Below are 13,917 nucleotides of genomic sequence, written 5' to 3' on the forward strand. Positions count from 1 at the left end.
AACCTACCCCTCTCTAACAAACTGAGAAACGTAAAATTATCTATTAAAAAATTAAAATACCCTCCCAACACCAAACGAAGAGATGAAGTAAATATTACTCGAGCTAAAATAGGCCACTCAAATTTAACTCATGCTTATCTCATAAGAAAAGAACCAGCCCCAGTATGTGGATACTTGCAATGAGACACTAACATTAGAACATATCATAAATTGTACCAAATACATAGAAGCCCGCAAGATCCTCAAAAACCCCACCACACTCCATCAAGTGCTCAATGAAGACAATACGGATGCAATCAATGTATTCTTCCATAGTATAAACATAAGCCAAAAATTGTAAACACATGTAAATACTTGTAATAATTATAATGTTCACTTTTTCATATATTAACTTAATGCAGGCTAAAGACCTTTGATGCCGAAGCCTTAATAAATTTATAAAAAAAAAAAATTATGATATGGTGTCTAAGACCTTTAACTAATAGCCCTTGCTGCCGAGTTGTATTTACAGATTAATTAAAAAAAAAAAATTATGATATTACTTAACATCGTCACTTAACTTAAAAAAATGTTAAGTCTTTAGATACCTACTTGTTTTAATATATCTACTTATTATTATTTAACAGGGTAGATACGAAAAATATAACGCCATAAAAATATGACAATTATAAATTGACAACATGTTTCGTTCATAATAAAAGATAACTTTAAATAGGTATGTAATACGTGGGGACAATAAATTTAAAAATAAATATTTTAACGAAACGATGATGAGTTTTGTCCTCGTCGATGGGAGTTTGCGCCACGTAGCCTGTGTATCGATTGTGCGTAGGTATAGTGTGAATGTCGGGACTTCAACAGGTATACCTGTGCGCCACACTTTCAAACAGTAATTAACCTCTGCTTAATCCTCTGCACGCACGCACGTCATCCTTAATCCAACAAATTCTATTAACACTGCGTTAGAAATATTATCGAACGACTCAACGTTTCACATAATATCTTAGAATATGTACTAAAATAAGTACATAAACATAATACAATGATATCAATATATTAAATTATCTTCGACACGTGGTCATAAGATGTTAAGCCAGATTCAAATATTTTAAGGTTTTAATACTTTGTATTATTATCTAAAAATTTGGTCTTTTTTTTATAAAAAAATTAAGTCAAACATTTGGTAATATTAATAATAAATAATATATTGGACTACAAATACAATTTCATACTCGGATGTTATTTGTTCATTAACACAAAAATTCATAAAAGACTGCGGTCATTTTTCTGAAGTGGTAAATCTGGATATTAATATTATGTATTATGACAAAAATAAAACACATACCCTTTCGTAATTGTATAAGGAAATGTTTTCAAATATTTATGTACAACGATAAACGATAATTATATATGACTTCAACTAGTTCTTACTCTTTTTAAATATTTAGGTCTTAGATAGACACTGATATCTTTAGAACGTAATTGCAACATTCTAATGTATCTACCAATATCGTGGTTAAAAAAAATACTAAAAACTTGAGACCATGTTCCATAGCGACAAAATAAAAACAACGAAAGAATAAATGTACATTTTACCGATTACTTTGAATTAATGTTTTGTCATAATTATATAGGTGATACTATTTTTTTTTCTATTTTGTGGAGTATGAACAGGATATAAACCAGATTATGTTTATGGTTTCTCTTGGCCTACTGCAGAGACAATACCACTGATAATAATAATGTAACCACGATCGTCGTCAGTTGTTATTGTTACGAGTTAATATTATGATAAACCGAAGCCGGCCAGTCGACAGCCCGGCGATTTCCGGAGAGGGAGAGAAGAAAATACATTTCAAAGGATTAAGAAATGAAAATTCCTATAATGCTGCAGTCCAAAACTGCGAATGCGGGGAGATTTTTGTTTTTATTTTATGTACTTCTCAGTATCTCAACGATTATCTGAAAATGTTTTAAACAAATTTGAATTTGGTTTCTCAACCGTTGTGGAATCGTTTCAACTTTTTGCCGAATTCAACGTTCTCTGTAATACAGAGTTTTCAAAATATTCAGTCTTTTTTTCTCATCGATATTTTTTTTGTTATTTTTTATCGCACATCGAACAAACTATTAATTTTGTACGAATATTTTAAGTGCAAAATATGAGCGCGTGTGGTATCAACAGCTGATGTGTGGCATTGGATATTCTAAGAAAATATTATGTTTTTATAATACTCAGTTTGTATAAACTTTGAAGATTTGTAAAACAAATTAACTTACCGATAGTATAGTATTATTCGATACATATAAATCAATGTCCTTACAATACTACTTTGTTTCATCTTATAGACATACTATCACAATGGATGAAAAAAATGTATATTAAATTTAGGTGTATGTATACTTATAGTTATATTTTAAATAAGGAAGTATCTCAATAGAGTTACTCACCGATTTAAGTCAAATAAAAAACCTTCCTTATATATTATATATAAGTCTCCATCATGAAATTATATTTTATTTCAATTTCGAATGCCAACGTTTTGCATCAAACTTTATTACAAGAATATTTAAATATTATTATTATTAATTTGAAAGTTTCACAGCAGACTTATAATATGCTCTAGTGATATTAACGTTAAAAGTAAACAGCAACAAAAGTATTACATAGTTCGTCATCAGACCTCATAAGGACAAGCTTATATAGAGAAATCTAAACTATTTTAGTTCAATGAACAATTAACGATGTCAAGCTAATGAGAAGAATAATTGTATCATTCGTCTAAGATATTCAAGCGTAAACGTGAGCCTAATAATTTAATTTATTTACTTTAACTTAAATTTTGTTTCAATCTAGCAAAATAAATTGTTCTCGTATTTAAAAGAAAAAGAGCTTTTTTTAAATTATGGTATGTGTTTTTTTTATTATTAATAAAACTCAAATGTTTTAAGTATGAATAAATTAAAAACTGTTAAATAGCAATAAATACTCATTGGCAATGTTTTAAGTTAACTAATTTCAGTGTCAAATAATACTATTGTTTTAAATTTTTGAAGATTATTTATTCAAATCAAACCCAATGACTTGTGAAAATATACTTGAAAAGGGTCGCAAATTGAAGCAATGAACATAGCTACCTAGTGCATGACTTTATACAGGTTCATACTATTTCAATTACTTACTCGATTAACCTTCAATTAGTGACGCCTGTTGGAATGTAGAATAAGGTGAGCCGCCAAATATGAATACTTGGTCTTTTGAAAATCTCTGCTAAAATATATAGAACGAATTAGGTCAGGCAGGTACAGAGCTAGTTGTAAATGAACCACGAAATTCTATATACTAAGGCCATTAATTTTCTTTTGTACAAAATACCTCTTAAGACAATAGCGTTGATGACAACTGTTTTGAAAATATTTAATATTACAATGAATATCTATATCATACCAAGTCACACAGTTCAAGTAAAATATATAGCTCGGTAATTTGGGAACATCACTACTCTTTGGGATGATTCAGAACACAATTTTACATATCATAAATTTAAATTTAAAAGCTGAGACAAAATATTGCACGCATTTATATGGCTATATGCATATACAAATTGTGTTGAAAAATAATTCAATAGATCGCCCAAATCGCAATGCAAGTCTGACAGAATTGAATAAATAACTTACAACATTTTAAAACATAAACTTTAATCAACAAAATACATGTTACACATATATTATATCTTATATGTTTAACGGCATATTATACTTATCTAAATTTATTAAAAATGTACATTCAAATTAAGCTCAGGCCCGTTAATATGATTAAAAGGAAAAAAAATAACTAGATTTAGGTACTTACTGCATACTTTTAATTTAAAAATGAATAAAGTCGATAATATTCTAGGTGATTAAAATCTAAATAACCGATCAATTGAATTATACACTCTTTGAGTTTTCCTCTTTCATACTATAACTATAAATTAATTAATTCAACTATTCCTTTTTAATTTTTAATAATTTGTATGCAGTCAAAAAAAAGGGGATGCTCAATTTTCAAAAGCTCCTTAAATCTCCGTGTTTTAATAACCATCGAATCGTGTCATAAATAAACACTAAAATAAACTAAGTAAAATTAACTGATGGTTGAAAATCCACGATCGAAAATGCCTGTACTGCTTGTTATAATATTCTAATAACAATATTGAGGTAAAAATTAGACAACGCATTATTTAAGTTATTATAATAATAACAAAAATAAAATAACTTTTATTTGTCATTCTGTAAATATAGTTAGCGATAAAAAGATAAACGCTATTCTCATAATAGACCCTTATTTTTAACGAATATAATAAATAAATTCATTAATATTGTGAAAAGCTTTGGATAACTTTTCGGCATACTCCTTGGTTAAGAATATTATTCTCCAGAAAAACAAAAGAGCCCTTTAATACAATAATAATATAATCCTTACAAGGTCGAAGATTTCAAAACTGATTATTTTTAGCTCGATCCAAATACAATGTATTGTATGGACTAAATTAAAAATCTATTAGAAATGAAAAAAAAATGAAAAAAATATTAAGTTATAAAATACGCTCATCGAGTATATCGAGATACATGTTTGGATCGTTAAAAAAAAATTCTTTGTACCCACTCGAATATTGCATAATATTACCTACACAATATTTACATAAATATATTATAAATTTATAAACATGTAGTAAAGATTCATGAAATCCCCTTACAAAAAATTGTGCATATACATTTTTATATCCATATGTGAAATGTATACCTACGCATTCGACATAATATCAAATGTAATATACGTACCTACTTGTTTATTCGCGTAGAAAATAGAAATAAACACGCATTTTAAATGTACAATCGGGTATTTTATTCGGGTCTTCTTATTTCTAACAACCTCTTCTACTCATTCGATGACCAGCGAATTGGTAATAAAAGTAATAGATGATGCTCAAATAAGGTTTATTCGTTTTGGACTACATTATAAATTAATTTAACATAAATGTATTTATTCGCCAAGAATATTACTAATGCTGACAAATGTGGACTATGAGTATAATAAATGTATGACATTTTATTCATTCAAAATCAGGCAAATACGGATAAATGAGATGTTTTCTTAAAATGTAGGCATGAGGTGAAAAAAAATTAACCATAATGATGAGGTTCAATAAAACATTTTACTATCTTATTAAAATCTTTTTTGTTTTACTTACTATGTGGACTTTAAAAAGCCATTTTCATATTATGTCAAAACAAAAAATCGTCATGATTTAACTCTGTTGGAGGTACAAACAATTGCTTTAGAGTCTAAAATACATGACGTAGTATAATTAAATTTTATCTTCAAAATGGCATACCTACTTGAAATGTCAATAAATGTTGCATTTTGTACGGGAAAAAAGGTCACCAATTATATTATATGAATGTAATCGTAACCTAGAGAGTCGTAATAATACACGGCACTCATATGTTTACACTTGACATTTTAATGAGCATAGGCCAACTTGTTTTTAACCTTTATTCTATAGGCATTTTTGTTTAACACATATCGTCATAAAAATTATCTTTGGTAGTGGTAGGTATATATTATACTTTATTATATTTACATTTAGTTATTATTTTTTCAATTGATATATTTTTTAATAAAAATAACCTTAACGATTTTTAGGTTATAAATAATAGGTGTATAGCTAGTATACTCATAACTTATAATGTTTATTATTTAATATTTGCAACCTACCTCCTATATAACCTTATGTAACATATGCATTATAATATATGTAAGGAAGATATATGTATTATTTCATATTTCACCAACAAAAATAACACAGAGATAGTAGCAGTAGACTAGTAGCAGTTTTTACCAGACTTGTGGATGGGGAATTAAGTTTAGTTGGTACTACGGAATTTCTATGGTTTATTATCAATTTTATCGTTTGGCATTGAATTTTAAAACTGTGTAAAATAAAAACTATTATAATATTATTTACTATTTAGGATTTACTGTTAATAATTACTACCTATAAATAAAAATTAATAATAATTTTTTTATGTTTAAATATTAAAAGGGATTAACCCATTCCCAGAGGTCAAGGGTGGTAGACGAGAGCTCCATCACTCCACCTCAAAATCGCCACTGGCAAACAGGCAATATTTTTTTTATGAAAATACTTGGTATAATAAAGAATATACGTAATTGAATGCACGAATAATAATTAATTACCGAGTCAATATTATTGGATACCATTAAACAGTAAAAAACAAATAAAAATTGATTTCAAAATTATATTTACAGCTTACAAAGGAACATTTTACTAAGAAGCTATAAAAAATATAATTATGGTTGACTTTAAAAGTTAACAGTGACTTACGAATACTTACAATAATTAATTTGGAGTAAATATTAGTAATGGAAACAGAAACCCAGTTAGATTAGTGAAAATCAAGGGAAATCATTGTTGCAAAATTGGAATATGAAAATATACCTACTCACTATATTATTTACTCCACAGCAGCGTTGCCAAATATCGAGTATCATTAATTATTATTAGGAAATGCCCAACCCCATACTCCTGCAAAAAAAGAGAACTGTATATTATTATACTCGTATTTCACTGGAAATCCATCAGTTTTTGTATTTTACTAATTAATTACTCGGTGATCAAATGCAGACAAGTTCGAGGTATCAAATCAGCCAACCAAGAGAGTAACATACGTACACAAAAATTATTGTATGAAAACAAAATATTTGTTCCTGTAATCAGCCACCCCTGGGTTGAAATCAAACACGATTCAACATAACCTTAAATAGTTTTGTGTTAGGTACCCACTAAAAATAAAGCAGGATGCTATCTCGATCTCTCTGAGCCCGGGATGCAAAAGGCCTTCAGTAACACGATATACAGAGTTCTACTCTGTTAAACACACCCTCGAGAATCTAGAACATAATTTTGGTAAATCAGCCGCAACATAAAAACCAATCATATCAGGACACTAGTGAACACATTATTTTGTGAATCAATCGAAACTAACCACCTCGACAACAGTTACAAGTTTTATTCTTATTTTTTTTTAACAGTTTTTGCAGTATACATGTAAATATAAAATATACTGTATTTTATTAAATATTAATGTGAACATTCTTATAATTCTGTAACTTAAAATTTGTATCGTTATTATATAATTGTAATAATAATAGATATTTATTAAATTCAAATAACAATAAAATAAATATATGTAACACCTCAAAGGGAGGGGTAATAGTGCAGTACTGAAATTCTAAAATTATTGTTAAATAAACACATGAAGTGAACCCATGAATTATGTAATATTTTTATTTGTAAAAAATATCCACCAATGGCTGGCTACTATGGCCAAAGGCAAAGAAAATACAAAAAAAAATTACTTAGCATTTGCACTCAATACTAAGTAATAACTATTGTATTATCCAAAATATAATACAAAACAATTTACAGTATAAAAACATCGACGAAAACAACGTGAAAATGTGAAATGTTGTGTATTTAATTTTGTTTATATATTTTTATTCGAGAATACTCTGCTGCAGTGGTATTTTATTTGAAATCTAATCGTTTTAATAAATCACAAGTTTTTTTTATACTTATATTTACATAAATCCTCGCCCGAGGATTTTCATCAGTCTTTTTTTATTTGCATTTTACGAAAATATAAGCAAATTAGTGATATACTGATATTCACTATAAGTAAACACTATACAGTAATTTATAAAAACATTTCAATATCACAGAATATAATTTTTTTTTTAAATTTTATATGTATGTCTGAAAATGTAATGAAAGTTAAATTATTCTTTTTTTAATACCTATCCAACGTAAGTGGTTAAATAGATTAGGATGTTAAGAATTACAATATTATAATATTAAAGATTTACATTTTAATAAAAAGTTATTCATCACTATATTATTAAAATATAATTTTTTTTTTTTATAATCACTTAAAATGTTTAAAGTTTACTGTAAAAATGATTTATCGTTGGTGTTTTTGTGCTATGCTTCCTAATTTTTAACCATGATTCGAATTGATTTTTTGCTTGTATGTTAAACGTTTAGTCTTCTAAAAAAAAAATAACACAATAGTTGTTTATTAATTCAAGTTTTAAAGGCCAAAAAGCAGATTGAAAATAAAAACATTTTTGCATCCAAAAAATAGGGTAGGTAGTACTAGGTACACAGTATACGACATTTACGACACTAGGTAAAGAAGGTATCGAAATCTTTTCATTTGATACTATACATTATACATCAACATGCGTATTGTAATAACCATACACCGAACATGTTTTCAGTCTAGTATTTTATTTTATTCTTTACTAACATCACTCATAACTTTTGTGTGATTTACAAATCTTGTACTTTTTAAACAAATAAATAATAGAGTAAATTACTTATTATATTCCTGACCAAATTATGCGCTCTACTCAATTTGATAATAATATCTCAGTTTAATTATATATAAATTTACATGTTATTGCGTTTATTATGTATTTATATAGCTATAACTAGTATTCATAATATTATACTCAAGTTTATGAAATACAAATTACAGATACAATAAATGGATATAATACTTATAATTTATAAGTCAATAACTCAGAAATGTATGTCAGAAAATGAATGTAATAAAATGAATTAGATTAAATTTTTATTTCACTACTATTTACGAAACATAAAATAAGTAGAAAATATAATAAAAGTGCTTTAAAACATTATGCATCTATTTCCTAGTATTGTTATTTTTACTGTATCTTATATACTTAATATTCTATAATATTAAAATCATACAAATACTTCTGAACCGTGTTCGATCAGTGTAAAATGTAGAGAAATATTTTTTTTAATTTTAAACCTATCTTGTTGTTGTTATTATTAAACAACATTTTTTTAAGCTTTTGTGTAGGTATATACTGTTTTTTTTTCAATAGGAATGGTTAGATCGATTTAGTTTGTGTTTTTCAATGATAATTTTTTCCTAACAAACAGACAGTTATTGGAACATTCAACTATTTATTGGTCATGCCCAGTTTTACTTTTGTGTATACAAATACGCATTACGAATATACATATTCATGCATTGCAAAATAAACATAAAATCCTGCGGGATTTAGTGCTCCCCTAACGGTTTGTTTAATTACACGCTAGTTATAATTCAAATAACAGTTCACATGACCACCCTATGCGGCTGCTGTACGTGTTCCATATTGAAATAGTTTTTTAATTGAAAATAACAAATAAAATAACGACCCTAATATATTATATTAAAGTTATTATTATTGTTTACGTTTATCGTGTATATATACATTATTATATTGTATGCATAAAAATATATATACAAAACTCAAAACTATTACAAAAAATGATCTCAAAAGTCTTAAAAACAATTTAAAAGTTTAAAGTAAGTGTTCCGCGACTCCATCTTCGGAATCAAAACAGTCTTTGAATTGATTATTTAATAATTGTTGTAGATCATTTTTTTTCATTGGTTTACTGTTAAAATATTGTATACTGCTTATATACATACCTTATTGGTGGATGGAAACTGAAAATAAATAAGTACATGTTTTTATAATACGGTAAATACGTCCATATATTATAATGTTATAAGTAATATGCGTTATGATTAGGATCAAATCAATTTCAAAAATTCTTCTAAGGCTGTAAAATATGATTTACATTATGAACCTTAAACATGTTTATAGTTTTTCATTGATTATCTGACTAAGACTAATTATTATGAATCAATATGGAGTAAATCATCTTAGGCCAAAATGAGCTTAGGTTGTTTCAGACAGATTTTGTTGTATTTAATTCTTTAGTACCTATCTAATTCTCAACTTTCTATCGTATAATTTAAAATAAGTAGATACGTACTATACATGTTCATCGATGTGAGTGTCTTTACTTATAAGTATAACCGATAGTATTGTTATTACTCGGATCTCGGATCTACTTCTAAAACTTTAAATATAAAATAAAAAAAATTCGAAAGAGATTAGACAATATCCTGGAGAAACCGTTAATGTTTAACATAAAATAGCAATAGTAATAACAATATCTCATTGGTTTGTAGAATAAAGAAAATAAAATAAAATGTTATTACTTTTATGCGTTTATATAGATGCTATTCGAAGAACACTTCATTACTTTTGTTATTTTATAATAATGTTTTGTATTTAATATAAAGTTCAAATGCCTACGAATAGAATTGCTTAGATATTCTTACATAATATTATATACATAACAATACCTATTAATACCTATTACAAAAACTAAAAATAAATTAAAACAATAATAATGTTACTGTGCATTGGTGTTACTACCTATATTATTTAATGATATACAGTTAATAGTTGTAATGTAACGTCTTAAATAAAACGTTTGAGAATGTTTATAACTTTAAAATCAGTACAATAACTTTCAGCAAAAAAAGGATATGGGTTGGTGATCATGGCCAAACACCAATTTCGGGGCCTAGACTTCTGGTCCAGGTATTTCATCGATATGGACACGAACCCTGGATACGGTAGATCTTCTTGTTGGTTGTGTTCCGCTCCCATGCAGTCATCGTCGTCGTCCCTATCGTCTTCGGAGTCTTCACCGTCCTCCTCCTCCTCTTCTTCATCCTCGTAAGCTTCGACATCTAGGCTGCCGGGGTAACCAGCCGTTACCACAGCCAAGTCCGAGTCCGAGCTGCTTCTGGCCAACAAACCATGGTTGCAACTAGTTCGTCGGTAAACGCATTCCTCCACGCCGCCGACTGCTGAATGCCTCATCGCATATATATTTCAATAGAAGGACCTGAATAAAAAACAATTTACACTTCATTATTTCCAAAACAAAAACAACAACTTGCATGTGAGTGTTGCGTAATTTATACTTCTAGAGTACGAGTACAATTCAGTGTATAGGCCGCAGAGGTGTATACTGAGAATTATTTTTATTCCCCAATAATCAATATTAAATTTATTTTTAAAGACTAAAAAACATTATTACGTCGTATTTGTTTGATTCACATTCCTTTAAACTTCATGCACCGTGTTTTCCTCATGCATGGCTTCCAGTGTACACAATCTCAATACATTTATAATACCTAGTATATAAATCAAATTTCAACTATATATCCCAAAGTAATTAAAACATTTTAAATTATAAATAGAACATTTTGAGTGAATAACGAGAATAATAAATTTGATACTGTATTTTCATCTTCATATTAACCAATTAAAAACACAATATGAATGGCCTACTTAGTATTTGTTTTAAAAATATAAAAAGTATATTATTGTATTTGTATAAACATATAATGTATATAAATTAATAAGCCAATTTAATTACTTTGTTTAATCGTTTTACATATTATATACGAAAGATTCCAACAAATGTAAAACTGTTCTTTTGTTTTACTACGTATGAACAACAGTCAAATGTATTTTAAAGTCCAATATAGATTGAACTAAATTGTCTCAACGACAATCAGTTACGTTAAGAAAAGAAAGTTTTTGCTTAAAACTTTACAAACACATTACGAAGGATAATAAACATTCGATATTTTTATAACTGAAAAATTGGATTTAGTTGAAATTCCAATTCAGAGTTCAGAGTTCTGTAAAAGTTTATGAACAAATGAAAAATAAATTATTTTGTTTTTCAATTTGAAACTAAGAAAGCTATAGTATAGACCTTAACCCTACAGATTTAACATTCTAGAGCATAAATAATAAATACATTTTAATAATACAACAGAAAATAATGAACATGCAATACTTTGTCGTAAATGTATTATGTATTAATTTCCTAAAAAAAAAAATTGATGTCTTCAAATGTTCTTCAATGTACTCAACTATATGTGCTTATATGCATATTGCATGTATTGATGTACAGATAATCGTAATCTCAACAATAATCTGTTATTCTGTTCATATTTATTTTGAACAAACTTACGTGGATACATTTATGATAGAACAAATAGTGTTTGGAAAAAAGAAGAAGACTTATACGTTGTTAAATATTCAAATTATAAAAACGTTTGTTAAGATTTAACTTGACAGCCTGAAATGTAACATAGTCATTATTTTATCGTGGCAGTTTTCATCTTTTGAGATAAAACTTATTATAACCATGTATATAGGTATAAAAAAAAGAAAAGAAAAATACTTCGCATCTCACTAAGTCATCTTGATAATAATTGATGTGCAATTTTTAAAAAAAATGTCATTTTGTAATATTTTGTATAATGTGGATTTGTTTTAATCTTTAAGATATTAAATTCGTAATACAGTGGTAAATTATATTAATACTATTGTTATCAATCATTGATTTTTAATTTAAACATAAAATATTATGAAACATATTTATTATATATATTTTTTTTTTATTTTAAAGTCATTACTCATTATTATTATTTCAGATTCTATAGTAATTCCCTTCGTCTCTTTTAGATTCTGAGAAGAGCAATGAATATATTGATTTCACATTTACAATAATGATATGTTTGTTTTTTGTTCACTATTATTTACTTTTGTGTATACCAATAGGTAACGTTAAAAAGTAAAAAAAATACTTAGATTTTCAACTTCGATGTCTTTTCCTGTAGGATAGTAAATTGAATTGATACTTTAGAGCGGGCAAAATTAAATAAAAATGTCTTACACAACAATCGAGGAAAATGTGGAACTTTTACACAAAACTATTTTTTTTTTTTTGTAATTGAAAAATAGATATTTGAACTTTTCGAAAAATTTTAACATTAATATTTTATATAAATAAAGTAATTCAAAAAATATTTTGAATATTTTTATAAATGTCGATAATCATTTTCACAAGGTTTTGAAACTTTCATTTACACTATTTTAATTCATGTATGCAGTGACCTAACATTTAGAATATTTTTACTATTTTCTATATTATACCACGAACCTGTGAACACCATTCTTTAGAAAAAGGAGTAAATCGATATTGACTTAAAAGAAAATAACAATATATTTTACTATTATGAAAATTAAATATTATATATATAATAATCTCAATGTTTTGTCAAAAATGTATTCAACTTATCGTACTACCAATAGCCAAATAAGTTATTATAGTAGCTGTATAAAATATGTATCCTGAAATATACTTAGAAATATTGGCTGACAGATCGTTTTTCGTTCGCAATGTTTTATAATTTAATTCGAATTTAACACAGTATACATAATAGCGACTGACTCAATGATGAGGTACACTCAACACCTATAATTGTACTGCAGGGTGCTATATACCTTTCTCCATTGTTTTTTTATACATTTTGATAAAATAAAAATAAATGTACATACATCTAATCAGTAATGGTCTATTAATTTTTGGTTTTGAATAGATGATTTGGTTTTAACCAATCTTCGGAGTAGCTCAATATTAGCTCATTATTATTATTTTGCTGCTATATAGCGTTGCAAAAACAGTACTCGTAATGTAGTAAAGTACTATAATAAATAAATTATTTATTTATTAAAAAAATATGAGCCCCAATATTATTAAAATATATTTAATGGAGAAAAATTAAAGTAAAGATTTTCATTTGAGCGAAAACTTCCAATTAAATATTTTACTAAACATAATATAATAATACATTATACTATAACTATAAACAAACACAATAAAATAATTAATAATATATATTATTATATTATGATAAATTATAATATTTTATTTCCAATAACACATTTTTGTTTTATTGATAACAAAATGATAACGACGATGGTCTAATCGATTAGTTAGCTCCATATTTTTCGTGTATAATAACCATAAATAGGATAATTCAATATTTTGTTATCACTATTGATTTAAGAAAAATAAAAAATAAAAAATAAAAAATAAAAAA

The 13,917-nt window shown here is 26.6% G+C and overlaps 1 protein-coding gene across 7 annotated transcripts in view; it reads right to left on the reverse strand.

The window, feature by feature from the left end:
- Window positions 1-13,917, reverse strand: part of LOC111027871 (voltage-dependent T-type calcium channel subunit alpha-1G) — a 262,059-nt gene that overhangs the window by 240,629 nt on the left and 7,513 nt on the right. For 5 of the 7 annotated variants that reach the window (XM_022306346.1, XM_022306344.1, XM_022306345.1 and 2 more), the window contains one exon: window positions 10,494-10,856. In XM_022306346.1, coding sequence (XP_022162038.1) covers window positions 10,494-10,831 — 338 coding nt within the window. In that variant the 5' untranslated portion in view covers window positions 10,832-10,856. Of the gene's footprint in view, window positions 1-3,183; window positions 3,710-10,493; window positions 10,857-13,917 lie in introns of those variants that run through there. The other 2 variants (XM_022306348.1, XM_022306350.1) reach the window with 2 other exon arrangements.

Source organism: Myzus persicae, unplaced genomic scaffold (genome assembly GCF_001856785.1).
Source record: "Myzus persicae strain clone G006 unplaced genomic scaffold, MPER_G0061.0, whole genome shotgun sequence".
In the NCBI taxonomy this organism is placed as follows: Eukaryota; Metazoa; Arthropoda; class Insecta; order Hemiptera; family Aphididae; genus Myzus; species Myzus persicae.